The 23,134-nt window shown below is 44.9% G+C and overlaps 1 protein-coding gene across 1 annotated transcript in view; it reads left to right on the top strand.

The window, feature by feature from the left end:
- The first annotated feature begins 9,155 nt into the window (after positions 1 to 9,155).
- The window catches only part of LOC139233840 (beta-1,4 N-acetylgalactosaminyltransferase 2-like), a 37,974-nt gene continuing 23,995 nt past the window's right edge, over positions 9,156 to 23,134 (top strand). The window contains exons 1-5 of the mRNA XM_070864424.1: positions 9,156 to 9,304; positions 11,283 to 11,411; positions 15,211 to 15,317; positions 15,407 to 15,444; positions 21,320 to 21,500. Of these exons, the coding sequence (XP_070720525.1) occupies positions 9,216 to 9,304; positions 11,283 to 11,411; positions 15,211 to 15,317; positions 15,407 to 15,444; positions 21,320 to 21,500 (544 nt within the window). The 5' untranslated portion in view covers positions 9,156 to 9,215. The remainder of the gene's footprint in view (positions 9,305 to 11,282; positions 11,412 to 15,210; positions 15,318 to 15,406; positions 15,445 to 21,319; positions 21,501 to 23,134) is intronic.

Below are 23,134 nucleotides of genomic sequence, written 5' to 3'. Positions count from 1 at the left end.
CCATTTCTTTGTTCCCCATTATAAATTCACCTGAATCTTACTGCAAGGGACCTACATTCGTCTTCACTAATCTTTTTCCCTTCACATATCTATAGAAGCTTTTGCAGTCAGTTTTTATGTTCCTGGCAAGTTTCCTTTCATACTCTATTTTTCTCCTCCTAATTAAACCCTTTGTCCTCCTCTACTGAATTCTAAATTTCTCCCAGTCCTCAGGTTTGCTGCTTTTTCTGGCCAATTTATATGCCTCTTCCTTGGATTTAACACTATCCTTAATTTCACTTGTTAGCCACAGTTGAGCCACCTTCCCCATTTTATTTTTACTCCAGAGAGTGATGTACAATTGTTGACGTTCATCCATGTGATCTTTAAATGTTTGCCATTGCCTAGCCGCCGTCAACCCTTTAAGTATCATTTGTCAGTCTATGCTAGCCAATTCACATCTCATATCATAGAAGTTACCTTTCCTTAAGTTCAGGATCCTAGTCTCTGAATTAACTGTATCACTCACCATCTTAATAAAGAATTCTACCATGTTATGGTCACTCTTCCCTAAGGGGCCTCGCATAACAAGATTGATAATTAGTCCTTTCTCATTACACATCACCCAGTCTAGGATGGCCAGCCCTCTAGTTGGTTGCTCGACATATTGGTCTCGAAAACCATCCCTAATACACTCCAGGAAATCCTCCTCCACCGTATTGCTACCAATTTGGTTCGTCCAATCGATATGTAGATTAAAGTCGCCCATGATAACTGCTGTACCTTTATTGCACGCATCCCTAATTCCTTGTTTGATGCTGTCCCCAACCTCACTACTACTGTTTGGTGGTCTGTACATAACTCCCACTTGCGTTTTCTGTCCTTTGGTATTCCGCAGCTCCACCCATACAGATTCCACATCATCCAAGCTAATGTCCTTCCTTACTATTGCATTAATTTCCTCTTTAACCAGCAATGCTACCCCACCTCCTTTTCCTTTCTGTCTATCCTTCCTAAATGTTGAATACCTCCTGGATGTTGAGCTCCCAGCCTTGTCACCCTGGCACATCAATAAGAGAAACTTTGAAAGTGAATCATCAAGGAATATAAAACAAAATAGTTAAATATTTTAAAGGCGCATAAATAAAAAAAAGGAAGGTTGGAATGAGAATATGACCACTAAGGGATAGACAGAATAATACGATAGGCAGCGATAGAGAGATGGCAGAAATATTATATAACTACTTTGCTTCTGTATTTAGCAGGAGATAGAACAGACGGACATGACATCAGATGATTAGATTAGTAATGAGATAACTGCATTTAAAATAAAAAGGATATATATAAAATAAACTAATCAAACTCAAAGAGGATAAAACCACAAGTCGGATGGATTACATCTGTGCATTTTAAAGAAACTAGGGAAGAGATAGCAGAAGCGTTCATACACATATTTAATAATTCATTTGAACAAGGTGTAGTACCACAGGACCAGCGGATACCTAACAGAATACCTATATTTAAGAACGGAAATAGAACTTGTCCAGGGAACTATAGACCAGTCAGCTTAACATCGGTGATAGGAAAAATAATGAAATTCCAATTAAAGGAGAAAATAGAAGAATATCTAGAAACCAAAAATATAATAATGAATAGTCAGCATGGATTTCAAAAGGGAAAGTCTTGCTTGAGCAACCTCATTGAATTTTTTGAAGAGGTAACAGAGAGAGAGGATGAAGGTAATGTCGTAGATATAATCTATCCAGATTTTCAAAAGGCTTTCGATAAGGTACCACATAATAGACTAATGAATATGGTCAGAGAATGTGGTGCCAGGGCACCAGAGCATGAATTAATAAGAGAATGAGCCAGTGCCAGATCACTCCTGCCTCTGTGGGAGCACCTTGGAGGAGATCAGTGATGCCTTATAAGCTCGCATCTAATTTATCTGCCAGCTTGTCGAAGAAATATTGGTGGCCAGATCATGCTAGGTCTCCATCTGGGCCTGAGGGACTCATTTGTGCACCTTTATACAACTTCAATAGAGGCAGCCAAACAGTCAATGGAAGATTGCATGGTGAGAAGCCCTGTGACATCACTCCACAAATGATCGAGGTGGACTGCTCCACCCTCTGTGCCATTGTGGAAAGTGTGTCTGGCAGGACTGCCTCCGCCTGTGCAGGATAAAATCCCATGCTCTGGGAGGACAGTCGTCGGGTGTAGTGGGGGGGGGGGGGGGTGGGGGGAAGGGGGGGAGAGGCAATCTGCCACTGGTCCTTGCCCTCTCACTGGCATTCTGCGCTCTTTTCTCCTGCAAGGGTGGCATGACAGACACATGTGTGAATCTGAGGCATTTGGGTAACCGGTGCATACAGTGCATGTGGTAAGAATGACAATCAGGCTGATGCATCATGAGTGCGACTGGCAATTTTTTAATTTTATTCATTCACGGAATGTGGGTGTCACTGGAAAGGCCAGCATTTATTGCCCATCCATAATTGCCCTTCAGAAGGTGGTGGTGAGCTGCCTTCTTAACCACTTAATGGCTTGCTGGGTCATGTCAGAGGGCAGTTAAGAGTCAACCACATTGCTGTGGGTCTGGAGTCACATGTAGGTCAGACCGGGTAAGGACGGCAGATTTCCTTCCTTAAAGGACATTAGTGAACTAGATGGATTTTTACGAAAATTAAGCAGTTTCATGGTTACCATTATTGATCCAGATTAATTTAATTAACTGAAATAAATTCCCCAGCTCTTATGGTGGGATTTCAACTCATGTTTCTAGATCATTAGTCCAGTAACATAACCACCAAGCTACCGTTCCCCTTGTGGAACCTGTTGCCGATGTCATTTAAGGCATGTGCTGAGATTCAGGGGAGCTGGATAAGGTGGTATCAGAATATATGAGGATTGGGTGACTGGCAGTGGTGGCGGGAGGAAGCAGGAGGTGAGGATGTACGGGGAGTGAAGTTGAGCGTTTGTGCATATAAACGGAACATTAGGTGCTGATGACAAAGAAATAGGTGTGAGGAGTGCTGTGAATGAAGTATGATTGACCAGACAGAGTGAGAGGGAGTGTACTGCAGGGTGTAGGTGCAGCTTTACATTTGATGACCTTTCCTGACCAAGTCAGGCCACTGAAGCATTTGCAGCACTGTATCCACAATCTAATGGTGAAGCTCCTGCTACTGACCTCCTGTACCACCTCCAGCCATGCCTTCTTTGTGTTGTGAGCAGGTTTTTTCTTTCTTCTGCTGTGGGTTAAGAGGACCGCCCTCATGACCCTTACTGTATCCAGTAGAACATCCAGGGAAGCATCCATGAATCTAGGGGCAGCCTTCGATCGCCTTGCAGCGATCGCTATCTTCTCCTTGTATTGCAGAATCTCCTTGCCTCCAAACCTTCTCCTCCGTTTAACCTCGTAACTTTAAGTAGTCAACGGGGAATCACATCATGTGGGTCCATGTAGCGCCTGCTCACGTGCAGTGGAGTCGCGAAACCCAAAAGTAAAATGATAATGAGGCCTGACCGGTAAAATCAGTCAGACCTACCCGTTGCGCGTTCATCGTCCGCTATCACCACACCCGCCCACACAATTTCTGTGATAGAAACATAGAAAAAAATATAGAAAATAGGTGCAGGAGTAGGCCATTCGGCCCTTCGAGCCTGCACCGCCATTCAATGAGTTCATGGCTGAACATAAAAATTGAATAATATCTGAGTCATTGTGCATGACATGTATTCAACTATCATTGTAACCCATGTATAAGCTGACCTAAGTTGTACACCTTGAGAACATTGACCACAAGAGGCGAACTTGTGGGAGACATTCCTAAACTGGACTTTCAGGTATAAAAGGGGAAACATAGAAACATAGAAAATAGGTGCAGGAGTAGGCCATTCGGCTCTTCGATCTTGCACCACAGCTCCACCCACCTTCATCACGAGGTCTTGGTAATAAAGGTAACTGGTCACAGAGTGACCTTCTCTCAAGTATGGGCCTCGTGTGCATTTATACTGTATAGCAAGGACATATCAGTGCAACTCTTGGAACTGCCCATTAGTTAAATGTGGCAAATAGCTATTGCAAAAATCCATAAGCAAATCGAGGCTCCAGAAACAGGAAGTCACAGTTTCTGAATCATCAAACCTGTTTGCAAATGTTGTAACACAATACTTTGTTCAGTGTTCCATCTGCCGAAGTAAAGACGTTACTGGAGGTTTTATCTCGAAGCTGAAAATCATTTTAAGCTTGTGTTTTATTCTTCTGCGTTGATCAGTTTTGGTTTAATAGATACAATTACCTGCAATTAAATTCTCAATATAAACATAAGGTAGGTCTTTCTTCGGTTTATTGCAGCAAAGGTAATTATACTGAAATGCATTTTTATTTTTATCTCTAGTATTTTAATATAATGAATTTAGAAAGGAGCTTTTAAATCGATATGTGATTGCGCTGGCGTTTGACTTTTTCCGAATAGGTGTACTAAAACTATTGCCCTGTTCCCTTACTGAGAACAATAACTTGCTTGAATACAACACTTTTAATGTAGTATTGCACTCCGAGACACATTATCAAACAATTGATCGGTCACAGGAATGTTGTGAAAGAAAATTTAAAACGAGCCACAGGAAGAAATACTGGAAATAATTGAACTTTACCTATTTTTCTGCAGTGGTGTGCAAGGAGAATCTTGACACAGTCTACTTGTTGGGGCAGGTTCAGCTCTTGAATACAGTCGGGGGGGCGGGGAGCGGGAACAGGAGCGCGGGTCGGGTCGGGTCCAGTCGGGGGGGCGGGGAGCGGGAACAGGAGCGCGGGTCGGGTCGGGTCCAGTCGGGGGGGCGGGGAGCGGGAACAGGAGCGCGGGTCGGGTCTGGTCCGGGGGCAGGGGGGGGGGGAAGCGGGTGTCGGGTCTGGTCCGGAGGCGGCGGGGGGGGGAAGCGGGTATCGGGTCTGATCCGGAGGCAGGGGGGGGCGGGGAGCGGGTGTCGGGTCTGGTCGCGGGGGGGGGGGGGTAAAGCAGGAGCTGGCCGTGGGAGGAGCCTTATTCACGCAGCCCCAGTGAGGCCATTTGGCCAGGGCTAGGGGCTGCGTGCTTCGGGCCCCTCCCACACAGTTTCGGGCGCCTGGAGCTACTGCACTTGCGTGCCCACTGTAGCGCGCATGTGCAGAGGTCCCGGCACTGTTTTCAGCGCAGGAACCTGGCTCCGCCCCCCTACAGCTCGTGCTACGCTGCGCCGAGGGCCAGAGGACCTGCAGGGAGGTGGAGAATACGGAGGATTTTTTTAGGCACACTTTGTGGCGCGAAAAATGGGCGTCCAGCTCGGGCCTTGGTTTGCATTGTGGCTGTCTTTCTCCTTGTCCTCACAGGTAGCGAGTATATCATACCTGTTGGACAGGACCAGTGTCTGTGGGGCCTTCTTCTCAGCTGCTCCTAATTCCCCACTACCTGAATCCCTAACAGTCACACACTCCCTTTCCTGAACCTGTGCTTTTCCTCTGGGGTGTGACTGTATTCTGGATAAAACTAAGGTGGATTGAAAAATGATGGTGTCAGTCTTTGCTATCTCATCTCTGCTTTCATTTTTCAATATATTCAATGACCCAGCCTCCACAGCTCTCTGGGGCAGAGAATTACAAAGATTTACAACCCTCTGAGAGAAGAAATTTCTCCTCATCTCAGTTTTAAATGGGTGGCCCCTTATTCTAGGTGCTGGTGAGAGAGAAATGGGTGTGAGGAGTGCTGTGAATGAAGTATGATTGACCAGACAGAGTGAGGGGGAATACACTGCAAAGTGCAGCTTTAAGTTTGCTGACCTTTCCTAATCTAGTCAGGTCATTGAAGCATTTGCAGCACTGCATCCACAACCTAATGGTGAAGCACCTGCTATTGACCTCCTGTACCACCTCCAGCCATGCCTCCTTTGTGTTTGGAGCAGGTTTTATCGTTCCATTGCTGCGGGGAAAGATGACCTCCCTCATCACCCCACCGTGCCACACACACTCCCGTTGTAGGATGAAACGGTTTCTAAAATAATCCAGTAATTTTAGGGGGGAAAGTTGACCCTTTTATAGCCCCGTTAGCACCTTTAAATGGGGCTATCGAAGGGTCAATTTTGCCCCCAAAATCCCTGCAATTGTTTTATAAACAGATACTTTTCGCCCAATGTACAGCTGCAAGACCACCTGTCAGATACATCCAAGCTAAAAATCCAGTTTTCTGTATTCCTTGAATACATCAAAGGTGTGGAGAGTGAGCAGAGGATATTTACCATAATCATCCAGATGATAATTACTTTAGTTATGTGGAGAGTCTAAAGAAGTTAGACTGCAACAGGGAAGGTTAAGGGGAGATTTGATCAAGGTGTTCAAAATTATTACAGGATTTGATAAGTGTAACAAAGGAGAACATTCTTCCATTCAGAAAGGTCAGTAACCAGAGGACACAGATTGAAGGTAATTGGCAAAAGAACCAGCAGCGACATGAGGGTAGAAATAATTAATCGGTGAGTTGTGGTGATCTGGAATACATGGCCTAAAAGGTTGGTGGAAGCAGATACAAAAACAACTTTCAAAAGGAAATTAGGCAAATACTTGAAGAGGAATAATTTACAGGAGTGTGCGGAAAGAGCAGGGGAGTGGCACTAATTGGACAGCTCTTTCAAAGAGCCGGCACAGGAATGACAATTCAAAAGACTGGATCAACTGGGCTTGTATTCACTGGAGTACAGAAGAATGAGAGGGGATCTCATAGAAACGTTTAAAATTCTGACGGGTTTAGACAGGTTTGATGCAGGAAGAATGTTCCCAATGTTGGGGAAGTCCAGAACCAGGGGTCACAGTCTAAGGATAAGAGGTAAGCCATTTAGGACCGAGATGAGGAGAAACTTCTTCACCCAGAGAGTGGTGAACCTATGGAATTCTCTGCCACAGAAAGTTGTTGAGGCCAATTCACTAAATATATTCAAAAAGGAGTTAGATGTAGTCCTTACTACTCGGGGGATCAAGGGGTATGGCGAGAAAGCAGGAATGGGGTACTGAAGTTGCATGTTCAGCCATGAACTCATTGAATGGCGGTGCAGGCTCGAAGGGTCGAATGGCCTACTCCTGCACCTATTTTCTATGTTTCTATGTTTCTATATCTCCTTCTGTGCTGTATCATTCTATGATTCTATAAAATCTGTTTTCCAGGTCAGTTTTGAAGTTTTTTCTATTGTCTGTTTATGGAAGAGGGAGGGTTACACGGTGAGTTTCGATACCTCGAGCCAGCACTAGATTGTCAAGCAGGGCAACAGTACAACAGTGGGGTTGATTGGAACCCTACCGATGCTACCAGCAGAGAAGGCTAAGGGGAGATTTTTACAGAGATGTTCAAAATTATCAGGAGTGTTGATAGATTAAATAAGGAGAAACTGACAGATTTAGGATAATGGGCAAAAGAACCAGAGAGGAGCTGAGGAGATTTTCTTTTATGCAGCGACTAGTTACGATCTGGAATGCACTGCCTGGAAGGCTGGTGGAAGCAGATTCAACTGTCCCCACCACAGATAGGGTGTCGTTCATGCAAAGGCGATTTACCCGATTCTTGTGGTGGACGCTAAATCCATCTGAAACACAGCTGGAAGGAGTGGCAAATTGGGGCTGCAGGTGAACATGGAGAAAGTTGGGATAAAAGTAGCCACACCATGGCCCCTGGTGACGGACAGCTCCAGCTACCGATTGCAACGTGTGTGGTTTAAAACATTATTTGTGGCGCTGATAGACTGGCTGAGCCCAGGGGGGAGGAGGCAAGCAGTTTGGATAACTTGAGGCCAATTACCTACTCCGCCGAGCTGCTAGTTAGGAATGTGGGTGTGGAGAGCTTCGTGCTGTCCCTCTCCCTCTCCTCTCATCGGACTCCCGAGTGCCTAAGCTTTTAACGAGGTAAGAATCAAGGATCCCTAATCTGTTTTAAAATTGGATCAGCGCAGTGACCTCTACAGGGGATCTGGGATCTGTGTGAGCAGGACAAGAGCGTGTTTCTTCAACCAATCAGATGGAAGAAGTGTTACTGAGGCACGCAGAGTCAAAACCAGGAAGTGTAAGTTAGAATATTTAATTAAATGTAAAAACATGCACAGAAAGCAAAATAAATAGAGGGAAGAAAGACATGATTACGAGAGAGTGATAAAAGAGACAGAACGAAAAAAATTTTAAAAATGATTGTAATTTTTAATTATTCTAATTCCCCAACAATAATTAAAATCTAGTGGAAGAGACTCCACAGTTTACTCGTACAAGTGGTAAAAGAGTTTACTCGGTAGTAATTAACACTCACCACGCCGGTATAAATTCACGTACACTTGAATGGACAAGCCTTAACTATTTCTGGTGTGTTCGGTAGGAATATAATTAGTAAGTACCGTGAATTCAAGCCCTTCATGTGGTTTAATGCCGAGTCTCTCGGCGAGACACCAGTGTAGCGAAGCTTGTGCAGGAGCAGGGCATCGTGGACTGCAACTTCCTGATTTCTATGTTTAACTGCACATGTGCAGATGCCGGAAGTTGCTTTCCGAATTGCTCCTTAATAATGGTAAATGCTAATAACCTCACTGTTATTCCAAATGCAAAGTCCCAGCCAATATTCCCACAAAGAATACCTATTTCACAGCCCAATTAGTTTAGACTGGCAATGCACAACTAGCAGTGCTCTTGCACAAACATGTCGATCATATCCTGATATTCTGCAATTAGTTCACACAAAGCAAAAGCTAAATAAAGCTGCTTGGTACCTGTGCCTGTAGTCAAACAAGTTGTGTTTAGTTCAAACATCCATCTTGGGCAGATATATACAACAGCATACTTGACCAGTTCCCAAAATCTTAGCTGTTTAGATAGTTAATGAGTTTTTCCATATAATAAGGAGCATGAATTATAATAATCCTCCAAAATATGCACAGGGTAGTATCTATTTTCATCATGTTTCTTAGATTTATGCTTAAGCTAAAATCCCAATTACTTTGGATAAATAAAAAGATTACAAAAAGCGAAATTCTGATTAATGAGTATCATAACTAAAGTACAATTCTTTCTAAAGGCTCTGAAATGATGTTTAACTCAAATATTTAATTGTATCTTTTTCAGCATGGAAAACAAAACTTTTTGTCAAATCATGTTGATTTTAATGGCGGCAGTTTTGCTCGTGATATTCTTTGACAAGGAATTTCTTACATCATGGAATTTAATTCCCACCATGAAAAATAAGAATATCATTGCTAACCTGCACTTAAACATCACGCCATGGGAAAAACTAACCTTTCTGTCTCCATATGGAGGAAGCTGGTAAGCCTTGTTGTATAATATGCAATTTGTGAAATTAATCCCACTTTAGAAATGTAATATATATTAATTTTGTCCTTGGAAGATCTAAGGAATTTTGTTTTGAGTCCACCTGTTGCAAGTTTTCTTTATTTAAAGCAGACAATTGTCAGCACTAAGGGGGTGAAACTCGGCTGCTTAATGCCTCCTATTAGCGCCTGCAAGGGGGGTGGGAGGCGATGGTAACAGGACATTAAGGTGTTAACGATCAGGCGTGGCGAATTCAGTGACGTCTGCGATCTTCAGTGCCAGTAATGCTGGCACTAACACTTTCCACCGGGGCCTCTAGCGCCTTGCAGATCATGATGCCATGAATTGTGCAGAGTCCCATTACGGCCCCAGATGCAAAATTGCCTGCTGTATTGCCAGGCATCAACAATGGCAGGAAGAGGAGGTGGTGTCAACTCGGCTGGCCCCTTGGGGATCGGTAATTAAAGCAATTGGTTTTCAGGAAGGTGAAACTTGATTATTTGCACCAGTCTGGCGCTTGCTGAAAGTCTTTGCTGTTTCATTGCTGGAAGATGGCCAGGCCTTCCATTTGCTGAGAGTGTTTGGGGCTGTGATGGTTTTGCGCAGGTCACCTTGCAATGCAGAAATGCTGCGAAGTAGGTTGTGCTCCATCACTGGCCCTTCCCTTTAAGCAAGGGTAGCAGCCTCCGATATCGTTAGAAATGAACTCCACATTGTTCAGCGCTCTGCCGCGACCGCCCCATTCTCGGCCTTTAGACAACTAACAGAAGTGATTAGCGCTTGATCCACTTTCCTCTTGGAGTGCGAAAGCTGAATGTCCCGGCAGGAGTGAATCATTATCACCTAGTGCTACGTTTTCTAGTCTTCAAAAGTTATTCGGGCGCTACAGAAATTTTACCCTTAATCCTATTGCCGAACAGTGCTTTTAAAATTGATGGAGATGCACCCACTCTGCTGACCCACCCAGTGCCGATAAAAGATCAGCTCCTGGAGATCCCATGCACTTTGCCTGGGTATTACATGAATGAGCAGAGCATCCTGCAAGGCACCAGGGCTGATGGTAGTGCCCGCCTACTGGCAGCTAATCTATGGAGATGATTCAACTGTAGAGCAAAGCTGCTCTCAGTACGAGCCCTGCCTTACCCTGCCAATGCTGAGCCCTTCTCCGGGAGGACTGCATATCTGCTCCAAATGGACATCATGCCTGAACTGGTTCATGATGCCATAGTATAGAATGGCTACACCTGTCTTTGGAAAGCGATGTTGTGCAATACCATTAGTGAAAACGTTGAAGGTACGATGAGAAATAGCAAGGAAAGATGGTTCGGAAGAGAATTCTAAAGAGCAGGAACCTAATGGCTGAATGATCGACATCCAATGGTGAATGGACTGATCTAGGAGACAGCATCAATCAGCAGTCAAGACAAACAATTGATAAGCAGCAGTTGTAGAACAGGATTTAAAGCTTAAAAAATAAATGATGAATACTTTATGGAACACGATTGATCATTCACAAGATCATATAATGATTCTGAAGTCTATTTAACTGAGGCAACTAATCCCACTTGGATATGGCTGACAAGGTAAACCCTCTTGTAACAGCTAGCAATGCTTCAGCTGAAGGTAAACAGTAAAATCTTTCCTTTTGTAAGTGCTTTGCTAAGTAATTGGGTGTCTAAACCTGTGACTAAATACTCACACATTCCTACCCAAGAGCCGAGGGACAAAATGGAATAGTTGAGAACGCTGCATCACTGTGAAGCAACCCAAACCTCTTAACTGTTCACTTGGGTTCTCGACAATTATTATTGAATGGTTAAAACATTTCCAAACCGTGTTGGCAAGGGCAGTATCAATGGTTAAGTGGATCTGTCTTATGAATGAATGCAGCGATACATATATTGAATGTGATTATAATGAGCAGATATTTTATTTGTCACTTTGGTTAATGTCAACTTCAAATCCTCTACAGGTCATATCTCAAAAATAATTGCAGCTGTAACATTGGGAGACCATGGCTTTTGGAAAAATTTTATGATCAGAAAGATATTTTATCAGTCAAAGAAAGGAGAAAACTGCAGTATGAACAACACAGAAAGAGGTATCTAATTTTGAAAATGCTGTTCTTTTGAGCAATATGTAACACTAACAAAACGCACAGTCGGTCTCCCAAAAGTTCAAATCTACCCAAAGTAATCCTAGATTAGGATGCAGATTAAAACTCCTTCTGTTCTTCCTCAACCCCAAACTTAGAAGGCCACAATTTCTTGACCTGTTGTTAATGCAAATATGACAACAGTCTTATGCTGTAAGCACATGCCCTGGATTGGCACTGCCCAAACTAATTTCACATTGGACCAATACAGACACAGGAGAATTTCAGTGTGAGCTGGATTTGAATCCAGGTTTCATTGGTCAGAAGCCAGAATATAACTCACAGCCCATTGAATCTTTGAGGGGTGACCTGATAGAGGTCTCCCAAGATCTTCTTCTTTGATATGGTTGTAGCAAAGCAAATCAATTGTCAACATCTAAGTCAGATATTCAGGCCAAAGTGATCTGTGTAACAGTGTGAATAAGCAGGCTGACTGTCAATTTCCTGAGGATAGTGCTCAGTGATGTGCTCCAGGGTCTGATTAGGAGCTCCACATTTGCATGAAGGGGATGCTTTAATCTTCCATCTATGGAGAAGGTGGCAGCATCTAGCAATACCGGTTCTGAGGTGGTTGACGGTTGTCCAATGTTTGCACGGAAGGTTTGATCCTTCAGGTTGTACTGTGGGGTCCTCTATAAGGAATCCATTCCAAGCATTGCACCATTGGTGATCAAGGCTGAGGGAAGTGTTGTGTATCTGTAAAGCATGCACTCCCATGTTCTGCCACCAGGGAGCGCATCCCCTGAAGTCCCCAGGGATCCCAGAATCCCTTGGGAGCACAGTATATAAGCCGGCCCCTAAGGCCTGTTCCTCACTCTGGAGTGTCTTAATAAAGACTGAGGTCACTGTTACTTTAACCTCCCTGTGTGCAGTCTCATCTCTGTTAGGAACACAATAGGAAGATCGCTGAAGAGTTACAGCGATGGCCCAAAATGGCCTTCTAGATTTGAGATGGGCTGATGGTATTTTGTTCAAGTTAGCCTGGATCAGCATGTCTTTGCTGGTGTATCGGTTGTATTCTCTGGCGACTACATATTCGTGGCATTGGTGTGGTGGTGCAATGTTTGCAAACACGGGCAACCAAGCTGTTGGTGTTGTTCACATAGAATACACCTGGACATCAAAGACTTGACATGTGGACTTGATAGCCATGCTGGAGAGCAGTACTCCGCTGTTGAATACACCAGGGCGAGTGATGTTATATGGAGGGTTTGAGCATCTGGTCTCCATGTGGATGCAATGAGTTTCTGCATCAAGTTGACCCTACTTTTTAATTTATTCCCAAGGTTCTGGAGATGTTGTCTATACAACAGGGTGTGATTCAGCGTGATCCCTAAGTAGGAGGGTTTTTTGGCATGGTTTTCCTCTGTGCCGCAAAAGGAGACTTTCAAAGCTTGGTTTGCTATATTTGTGTTGAAGTGGAATGTCGAGGTGACTGTGTTTTGTGGGTTTGGCCGAAGTCGCCATCGGCAGAAGTAGGCCTCCATCCTCTGTAAATCACTGGTCAGGGTCTACTCGGTGATGGACAGATTCATGTTTTGCGTGGCCCAGGCAATGTCATCAGCGTATACGAAAGTTATGAAAGGGTTCGATAGGATAGGTGTGGAGGCAATCTTTCCACTTGTGGGTGAGTCCAAACTAGATCAAATATAAGATAGTCACTAATGAATCCAGAAGGAGATTCAAGAGAAACTTCTTTACCCAAAGCTTGATAAGAATGTAGAGCACGCTACCACAAAGAATAATTTAGGCGACTAGCATAGATACATTTAAGGGGAAACTAGATAAACACAATAGGGAGGAAGGAATAGAAGGATATGGTTGGATGAAGAGATGTGAGAGGAGGCACGTGTGGACCAATTCGGCTGAATGGCATCTCTCCGTGCTGTAAGCACTATGGGGTGGATTTTCGGGTCTTCTGTGCTCCATTTTTCACCCCGGCGTGGCAGAAATGGCGATGGTGATGTCTTCTGGTTGGACGGTCAGCCTCCAACGCCCCGCAGGGATCCTTGGGTCCAATTTTGCGGCGGTGTGGAGCAGCACCGCCCGGAAGAGCTGCGCCAGGTGTGCAACACAACTGGTTGCAACACCGGCGTGAGTTTTTACCTCAGTCCGACCCGTACGCCCCTCAGCGCGCCCCACAGTGAACGCCTGGGAAATCAGGCGTCCAACGATGTCGACTGCAGAGAAGTAAGTATTGGATTTCTAAGGTAAGTGATTGTTTTTTCTTTTAATTTTTTTTGCTAGTTATGTTGTGGTGACATGGACAAAGTTTTGGGAATATTTTTGTGTGTGGGGGTGGGTGGGGGTCGGTTTCATTTTCCTTCCCAGGCGCCTCTCGGATCACTCCCAGCCCAGCTCTTTAGCGCAGGATTTTCCCATGCTAGCACCCAAGTGAGGTGTACAATGCCTCCCTTAGCGCTATGCAATGTGACTCTGGGAGGAGCTCGTCAGCAACAAGAGAAGACGGTTGAGGAGAATTTTAGCAATGACTTTCCCAGTGGCCGATAACAAGGAGATTCCTCTGTAGTTGCCACAATCGGACTTGTCCCCTTTTTTAAAGATAGTCACAATTACGGCATCTCTGAGATCTCCTGGCATGCACTCTCCTTCCAGCAGCTTTCTTAAAGCAGCAACCCAATTCAGGAGCAGCATAGCAGCTCTACAGATGGCTGAAGGCCGAGGTCCAATAAAAAATCCGCGACCTAAACAATAGATGGTGGGTAGAGAAAGCCCAGGAGATCCAGTAGCTGGCCGACAGCCATGACGTGCAAGGATTCTTCACCACAGTTAAGTCCACCTACGGCCCAAAAACCCAAGGCCCTACCCAACTGCTGGCCAAGAATGGGGAGACAGTCATTAAGAATACCGAAGCAGTCAGGGCCTGCTGGAAGGAGCACTTCAAAGATCTCCTTAATCGAGACTCTGCCTTTGACATGAGTGTCCTCGACTCCATCCCGCAGCATACTACCTGCCACCATCTCAGCACGAGGTAGAAAAGACTATCCGTCAGCCCAAGAACACAAGGCATTAGGAGCAGGGGGAATCCCCGCTGAGGCACTCAAGTATGGCGGAGAAGCACAATTGGCAAGAATGCATGACCTCATCTCTCTTTATCTCCAGAGCATAGTATCGAGGCAGCAGTAGGCACGGATGCCAGTGGTGCAGCAATTAAAATCAGGGATACACAGAAGGCCAGAATTGGAGGAGCGCACAGATCTTGGAAAATTGTAGGGTTGGAGGAGGTTACAGAAATAGTGATGGGTTAGGCCATGGAGAAATTTGAAAACAAGGATGAGAATGTTTAAATTGATGAGTTACCGAACAGGGAGCCAATGTAGGTCAGCGAGCACAGCGGTAAATGGAACTTAGTGCAAGTCAGGATATGGGCAGCAGAGATTTGGATGAGCTCAAGTTTATGGAGGGTGAGAGGCCGGCCAGGAGATCATTGGAATATTCAAGTCTAGAAGTAACAAGGCAAGGATGAGGTAGAAGTAGGCCATCTTGGTGATCGAGTGGATATGTGGTCATAAGCTCATCTCAGGGTCAAATAGGACACTAAGGTCACAAATGATCCGATTAAGCTTTAGACACTGGCTAGGGAGAGGAATGGAGTTGGTGGCCAGGGAACGGAGTTTGTTTCAGGTTGATGAACAGACATTTGATTCAAGTTTATTGTAGTTGAAAACAAAAGTCGAGTGCATGTTCAAAGTTGTATTTTTATAATGACCCATTTCTAAAACAGGAATGAATCACCCTTGAAGAATATAATCATAGCCCAACCCAATTCTCCTCTAAGCTATCCTATCCAAGGAGTTGAAGTACTGCCTCTACAGTCGATCATCATCCCAGGTTAGATTATCCATTTAATTTTCAGCAAAGCAATGAACATTATTGATTTTTATTTTTCATTTCATATAAAACACAATCTCTTCCTCCAGGTTTAGGTGTGCATGCATCAAAAAGACGGGACTATATGGTATGTAAGATCTTACATTTCTTCTTTTCCTCCAAGTTTTTCCTCTCCTGTGGGCGCTGACTCCTACCGGGCTACTGTTCCGCAGCTACTGGTAGCCCTCCTGTACCTTATTGAAGGTGCCATTCTGTACATGCGAATCCAGATGATGATTGCCAGCAGGATATTGAGTGTCAGCTTGGCTCTGTGGTTGCACTCTTACCTCGCAGTCAGGAGGTCATGGGTTCCAGCCCCATTCCGGAATCTGAGTAGATAATCTAGGTTAATGCTTCAGTGCTGTGCTGATTGGTCGGAGGCACTGCCTTTTGGATGAGATGAGATTTTATTCCTGTTAAGTTTAAGTCAACTTTGTACTAAAAAATTGAATTATGCAATCATTTGAATTAATCAGTTTTAGCAGTGTGGCAGAAACACAATCGGAAGGATTCAAACATGGAGTTGCGGGAAAGCTGGGTACAGACAGCACATTCAAGGATTTGAAGAGGAAGGGAGGTTGGAGATAGGGTGGCAAGGGCTGTGCCCTCATGATGGCAAAGTTGAGCAGCATGAAGCAGACCAGCACAAATCTTGACACCCACTCTGTCGAGTACTGCAGGGCTCCTCCAGAGCTGTCCATGTTTCAGCGTGCCAATGGACTACTGTATCACATTTTGTGTAGTAGCATGGCTTTCATTGTATGCAAGCTGCACATGTGTGAGTGGTTTGCTCACTGGAGACATGAGCCATGTCGTCAGCGGACAGCCCTGGTTAACCAATAGCCAGCCTTTGGTATACCGTGGTGGTTCAAATGCAGCTGGCACGGCGGACTGCCGCAGAATGATGACATCCTGACTGCTGCCAGGGTACCTGGCCTCGACCTGCATGAATTTCTGCCTGTGGTCACACGTCCGCTGGGCATTGAGGAAGTTGAATCCCTTTCGATTCCAGTACATGGCAGAGTTGACATGCGGCGACCGCAAAGCAATGTGCATTCAGTCAATGCCGCCCTGCATCATGGGGAAAATCTGCAAACCTCGTGAAGGCTTGAGCTCATTCCATCTGCTGGCAAGAGAGAATTAAATGTAGTTAGCTTTCTTGGAATAGAAAGCCTCAGTGACCTCCCTTGTGTAACAGTGGTCAGTAAACTGCAAGTTATTGCAAATATCTCCAGCACCAGCCTGGAAGGAGCCAGACGCATATAAATCGATGGAATTTGCTGCCTCGGAGAGCTGTGGAAGCTGGGACATTGAATAAATTTAAGACAGAATTAGACAGTTTCTTGAGCGATAAGGGGATAAGGGGTTATGGGGAGCGGGCAGGGAAGTGGAGCTAAGTCCATGATCAGATCAGCCATGATCTTATTGAATGGCGGAGCAGGCTCAAGGGGCCATATGGCCTACTTCTGTTCCCATTTCTTATGTTCTTATAAACATTCATCGCCACAATCACGTTCACAACCACTGGCAATGCAGTCCTTGCCCTGCTCTGAGGTTGCAGTTGTGGCTGCAACAGGTGGCAGATTCCAAAGAGAAGGTCCTTAGCAAATTGCAGGTGTCTCACACATTGTTCCTCGCTGAGGCTCAGGTAAGAGAATTGTTCCCTGAACACCCTGGGTGGATATGGCCTCTGACGGAGAGCCCTTCCCCCTCTACTCCTCTTCCTCCTCCTCCCTCTTCCAGTCGCCTGTCCTGCTCTGTATGTCCTCTGTTCATTCTTCAAGTTGTGCTGTATTCCAAGGGGAATGCCTTCAAGTGCACCCATATCTAACAGGAACTGAGGTTTGAGCAGAAGCCTTGAAGTCAGGAAAAAGTCCGTCAGCACCTGTAACACCATACCCTGTAGACTTTAGCAACTTTAAACAACTTTAGAATGCACCAAACACTTGTAGAATGATAATTACATGTTATGGCAGGGCGTTAGCTGGAGCATGGAGCTTCAAAATTGCACTGGTGTTGTCAAATCACCATTGCATACTGATTGATGTCAAGATCTGCCTGCTCTGCATACTTCTTGCAAACGTTAACTGCGTGCGCTTATACCAACGTGGCATCTGACATAAATCGCGCCACAAGTGTGTGCATGCACCAAAAACACCTTTTTGGAACCAAACAGCACTTGTAGCACCAAAAAAACAAGCACGAAGGATCCGAATTTTGCCGTCCTAAATTTGATGGGCCAGTGATGGGCATGGATACAAAATTGGCTTGGGGATAGAAAGGAGAGAGTTGTGGTGAATGGCTGATTTTCCGACTGGATGGAGGTATACAGTGATGTTCCCCAGGGTTCAGTACAAGCACCACTGCTGTTTTTGATATATATTAATTACTTGGATTTGGGAATACCGGGCACAATTTTGAAATTTGCATCTGAAATGAAACTTGGAAGTGTACTTAACAGTGAGGAACAAAGGGCCCAAATTTGGCCCTCCGATTTTGTTCAGCTCACCTCCGAGCCCCCCCCCCGCCGCCGACATTTTACCTCAGAAGTAGCGCCCCCAAAAATCCGTCCGATCATGACCAATTCTCGGGCCGTCTGTGGAGCTGGCGTGGTGCAGAAGAAAGATAGGGGGGCGGCGCTAGAGTCTGCGCGCATGTGCAGTAGCTCCTGGCAGGCCATTTCGGCAAACGTGCGGCAGGCTGCGTGGGAGGGGCTGAAGCACACCGTCCCCAGCCCTGGCCAAATGGGCTCCTTCATCGGCTGCCCGCTGTGTTCCCTCAGGTAGGAGTTCTATTTTTTATTTGTTATTTACTGATTGATTTTAGTGCTTTAGGTGCAGGGTTCCTACTATTTTTTTATGTGTTATTTATTGATTGCTTATTACTTTGGTCTTGGTGTTTTAGGTGCAGGGTTCCTTCTATTTTTTTATTCTTTATTTATTGATTGCTGATTACTTTGGTCTTGGTGCTTTAGGTGCAAGGTTCCTTCTATTTTATTTGTTAATTAATTGCTTATTACTTTTTGTGCTTTGTTTGGTGCTTGGTGGTGCTTTAAATGTAATTACTTGCGCCGATTCCTTAACTGTAAGTAAGGTCTTTCTGTATGGACAAAAGTGGACACATACGCTGCCCTAAGTTAGTTTAGTACAACTTTTTTCTGGCCACATTGGCATAAATGGTATAAGTGGCTGGGAACCCCCCTTTTGAAAAAAAATGAGCTAACAAAAAACCTAACTAACTCACTTACACTGGCGCAAATTAAATGGCCATATTTGCAACTAAAAAAATACACCAGAAAAATCAAGTTACACCAAAAAAAACGGTGCAACTCATGGGGAAATTTGGGCCCATAGTAACAGACTTCAAGAGGACATAGACAGGCTGGTGGAAGATGAGGGCATATGACAGATGAAACTCAACACAGAAAATTGTGAGGTGATGTATTTTCTTACGAAGAATGAGGAATCGAAGCTAAATGGGGTAATTTTAAGGAGGATGCAAGAACAGAGAGACCCTGGGGGTGTTTGTGCACAAATCTTGGTTGCAGGACACATTAACAAAGCAGTTAATAAAGCATATGGGATCCTGGGCTGTATAAGTAGAGGCAGCATGTACAAAAGCCAGGAATCTATGTTAAGCCTATATAAAACACTTTTTCAGCCGCAAATGCAGGATTATGTTCAATTCTGGGCACCATACTTTAAGAAGGACCTGAAGACTTTGGAGAGGGTACAGCAGAGATTTACTAGAATAGTTCTAGGGATGAGGGATTACAGTAACGTGGATAGACTGGAGTAGCTGGGGTTGTTCTCCTTACAGCAGAGAAGGCTAAACAGAGATTTGACAGTGGTGTTTAAAATCATGAAGGGTTTAAATAGAGTAAATATAAAGAAAATGTTTCCAATGACTGAAGGGTCGATAAACAGAGTGCACAGATTTAAAGTAATTGCCAAAACAACCAGAGGCGACATGAAAACATTTTTTTATTACACAACGAGTGGTTAAGATTTGGAACACAATGCCCGATAGGGTGGTGGAATCAGATTCAAAAGTAGCTAGCAAAAGGGAATTGGATAAGTACTTGAAGGAGAAAAAATTGCAGGGAAGTGGGGAAAGTGCGGGGAAGTGGGACTAACTGGATTTCTCTTCGCAAGAGTCGAAGCAGACTCGATGGGCCGAATGACCTCCTTCTGTGCTGTCCTGTTCGATGATTTTATGAGGCCAACCTGTGGGTTCGTAAGTGAAAATGAACCTTGGAGTTAGACTGTACTCGAACGATTTGAAGTGCTTAGCTTTTGGAAGATATGAGCTTCACAAGATTTTCAATTGTACCTTGCACCTTGAATATGTGCCCTGCAGAGGTGCGGGTATGCATGACATGCAACGACAGAGCTGTAAGGTTGTGTAAACGCTTGGCATGGGTGAGAAAAATACAGACAAGTTAGCAAGCAACACTTTATGGCATGGAAGATGGAGCCATTTACCTGATACATGATGCCTCGGGAGCGCCCCTCCAACAAGCTGCAGTGCCTGAGACAGCGCTCTGTCTCGTTTGAGGGGTGTAAAGGGCAATTCCCCGCCGCGGGCGGCACTTACGCCCTGGGCGTTAACTGACCCAGGCCCAGAAGGTTACCATCCCCGGACCAACCATGTGGCAATTTCGGCCCCGATTTTCCTATCAGTAGTTGCATCCCTTTAAGTTTTAGTTGCAGGCCCACTTCTGCATGCAGGCATACTTCTTACCCAAGGCATCAGCAGCATAACGGCGATTATTTAAATTATATCAATGAACTGAGCTTGCATTATCCAACCAGTACAGCTCCCCACTGTTCTGCAAATACGCGGCAGTGGATGTGATGAAGTCCTTGTGACTTTTTAACGAGGATTCCAAAATTGGACCCATAAAGGTTTGTACTATTTGAAATAATACCAGTCTCCAATTATAAAAGGATTCTGGGGCTGAAGTTGCCCACTGCTGGAAAGGGGGCGCTCCCTGCCCTGTTTCTGTTGCTTTTGCCAGCGCGGTGGATGCGGTGGCTTCGAGTGAAATTCCACACTCGGGACCGGAAGTCAGTCACAATGGGGGCAGAAGTGGGGCGGTAAGCAGAAATTTGGTGTCGAGAGGGGCAGGAGTTGGGAGCGGGTCTGTCAGTTATCACTGCGCCGCATTAACCCGGCTCTCTCCTTCACTTAAAGGGGAGAGCCTGCACCACCAGGGAGGGTTTCGGCTGGGCCAGTGGTTGGGCACCCAAGGTGGGGTGCCAAGCTTGCCTATTGGCGGCCTGGCTGAACCTGGGGGCATTATTGTCGGCTCCACATGGCAGTCGGCCGACAAAAAAAAAAACCATGGCGACAGCGGCAGTGCGCCGCCCCCTATAAAGGGAGCCGCACTGCCATTTTACAAGGACTGCAGCCTCACTGCGCCGGCAGAATAAAGCTGCTTTGGGCACGGCTCGGCAGGGGGAAGTATTTTTCGGTGGAATTTTGCCGTCAGGGGGAAACATCGGCGTTGTGCGCTATGATGGTGCACTTAGCACAGATCGGCAGCAGCGGAGCGGTAGGGCGGGGTGGGGGTGGCAGGGGGGTTGCAGGGAAACAGGTCACCGCCGGGATACCTCAGGAGCGTAATTTTCATTATGGCGGCCATTACACGAAAAATTGAGCGCCATTCCACTCCGCAGCATGGCCGCCAATTTCCGGCGGTAACAGGCCTCGAGGGAAGGGGCAATTTCGGCCCCTCTATATTTTCCTTGAAATTCACAAACCAAAATGGGGGAATCCATGAGTAGATGTAAGGTAATTTTCAGAGAATAAAAGTTGTGGTTCTTCACTTGACAGATATTGACTACCACCAATTTCCCCAGTTGCTCAGTTACACAAACATACTGTAGTACTCTGCAAAATATTACACAATATTCCATGACATGTGTGTGATGTAAATGAGCTATTTTCTTATTACTTAGGTCAAACTGAAAGCTACGCAAGGAGTATTTAATACAATTGCTGTAGTCCCCGAAGGTGTGTTAAATGGATTAGGCAAGGAAGAATTGACAGTAACAAGCCCAAGTTTGGAACTCATCAATGCAATACTCAAATATGTTACTTACACAAGCAAGAGGTACCACATTAATACAGCTGATATAGGTAAGTACAACCTCCATGTTTTATTAGTTAATGTCGTTTTGAATTACCTTTCAAGTCAACCTGAACATGAAATAAAGCTCCTTTCTTGGCAGCTTATTGCAGACCTTTCTTCATGATGCAGACATTAAAAACAAAAAGATTTAAAAATTTAGTTTTGCCTCCCTCTGCCAGGAGACATTCCCATCGAACAAAATCAAGGCTGCTCCCAGATCGCAAACTTGATGTCCTGTTTGACTCTGAGCTGAGCTGTCGACCCCATATCTACTCCATCACCAGGACTGTCTACATCCACGACTGTAACATTGCCCATCTCCATCCCACCTCAGCTGATCTACTGCTTACACAAGCCTTATCCAAGCCTCTGTTACCTCTAGACTTGACTACTCCAAAGGTCTCCTGGCCATCTTCCACCTTCCATAAACTGGAGCTCATGCAAAACTCTGCTGCCCATATCCTAAATTGGACCAAGTCCCCTTCACCCATGAGCTGACTGGAAACAGCTGCTTGAAGGTAAATCACTGTCAGAGCAGTGGGAGGCATTCAAGGAGAAGATCCGGAGGGTTCAGTGCAAGTATGTTCCCTGAAAGACAAAGGGTAGGACTAACAAATCTAGAGCCCTTGGATATCAAGGGACATACAGGGAAGGATAAAGAAAAAAAGAGGCTTATGACAGATACCGAGAGCTCAATATTGCAGAAACTCGAGAGGAGTATAGAAAGTGCAGGGGTGGAATTATAAAGGAAATTAGGAAAGCTAAGAGCATGGAAAGTTTTTGCCAAATAAACATCAAGCAAAACCAAAAGATGTTTTATAAATACATTAAGAGAAAGAGGATAACTAAAGAAAGAGTAGAGCCTAATTAGAGATCATAAAGGTAATCTGTGTGGAGGCGGAAGACGTGGGTATGGTTCTTAATTAATACTTTGTGTCTGTTTTCACATGAGAGGGGCGATGCAGACATTGCAATCAGGGAGGAGGAGTGTGAAATATGAGATGAAACATACATACTGAGCGAGGAAGTATAAAGGGGTTGAGCAGCTTTGAAAGTGGATAATCCCCAGGCCCAGATTAAAGGTCTCCCAGGCTATTAAGAGAAGCAAAAGAGGAAATTTTTTTCAATTTCCAATTTATTCTGGCTACAGGTGTGGTGCCGGAGGACTGGAGGGCTGCTAACGTGCTACCTTTGTTTAAAAAGGGGGAAAGGTTTAGACCAAGTAATTACCGGCCAATCAGCCTAAACTTGGTGGTGGGAAAATTATTGGAAAAAATTCTGAGGGACAGGATAAATTTTCATTTAGAAAAGCACAGATTAATCAAAGACAGTCAATGTGGATTTATTAAGGGAAAGTCATGTCTGACTAACTTGACTGAATTTTTTGAGGAGGTAACAAGGAGGTTCGATGAGGGTAGTGCACTTGATGTAGTGTATATGCATTTTAGCAAGGCTTTTAATAAGGTCCCACATGGCAGACTGGTCATAAAAGTAAACGCCCATGGGATCTAGGGCAAAGTGGCTAGTTGGATCCAAAATTAGCTCGGAGGCAGGAAGCAAAGGGTAATGGTTAATGGGTGTTTGTGTGACTGGAAGGCTGTTTTCACTGGGGTTCCACAGGGCTCAGTGCTGGGTCTCTTGC

Source organism: Pristiophorus japonicus, chromosome 21 (assembly GCF_044704955.1).
Source record: "Pristiophorus japonicus isolate sPriJap1 chromosome 21, sPriJap1.hap1, whole genome shotgun sequence".
Classification (NCBI taxonomy): Eukaryota; Metazoa; Chordata; class Chondrichthyes; family Pristiophoridae; genus Pristiophorus; species Pristiophorus japonicus.
This window is presented reverse-complemented; position numbering and strand designations above follow the sequence as displayed.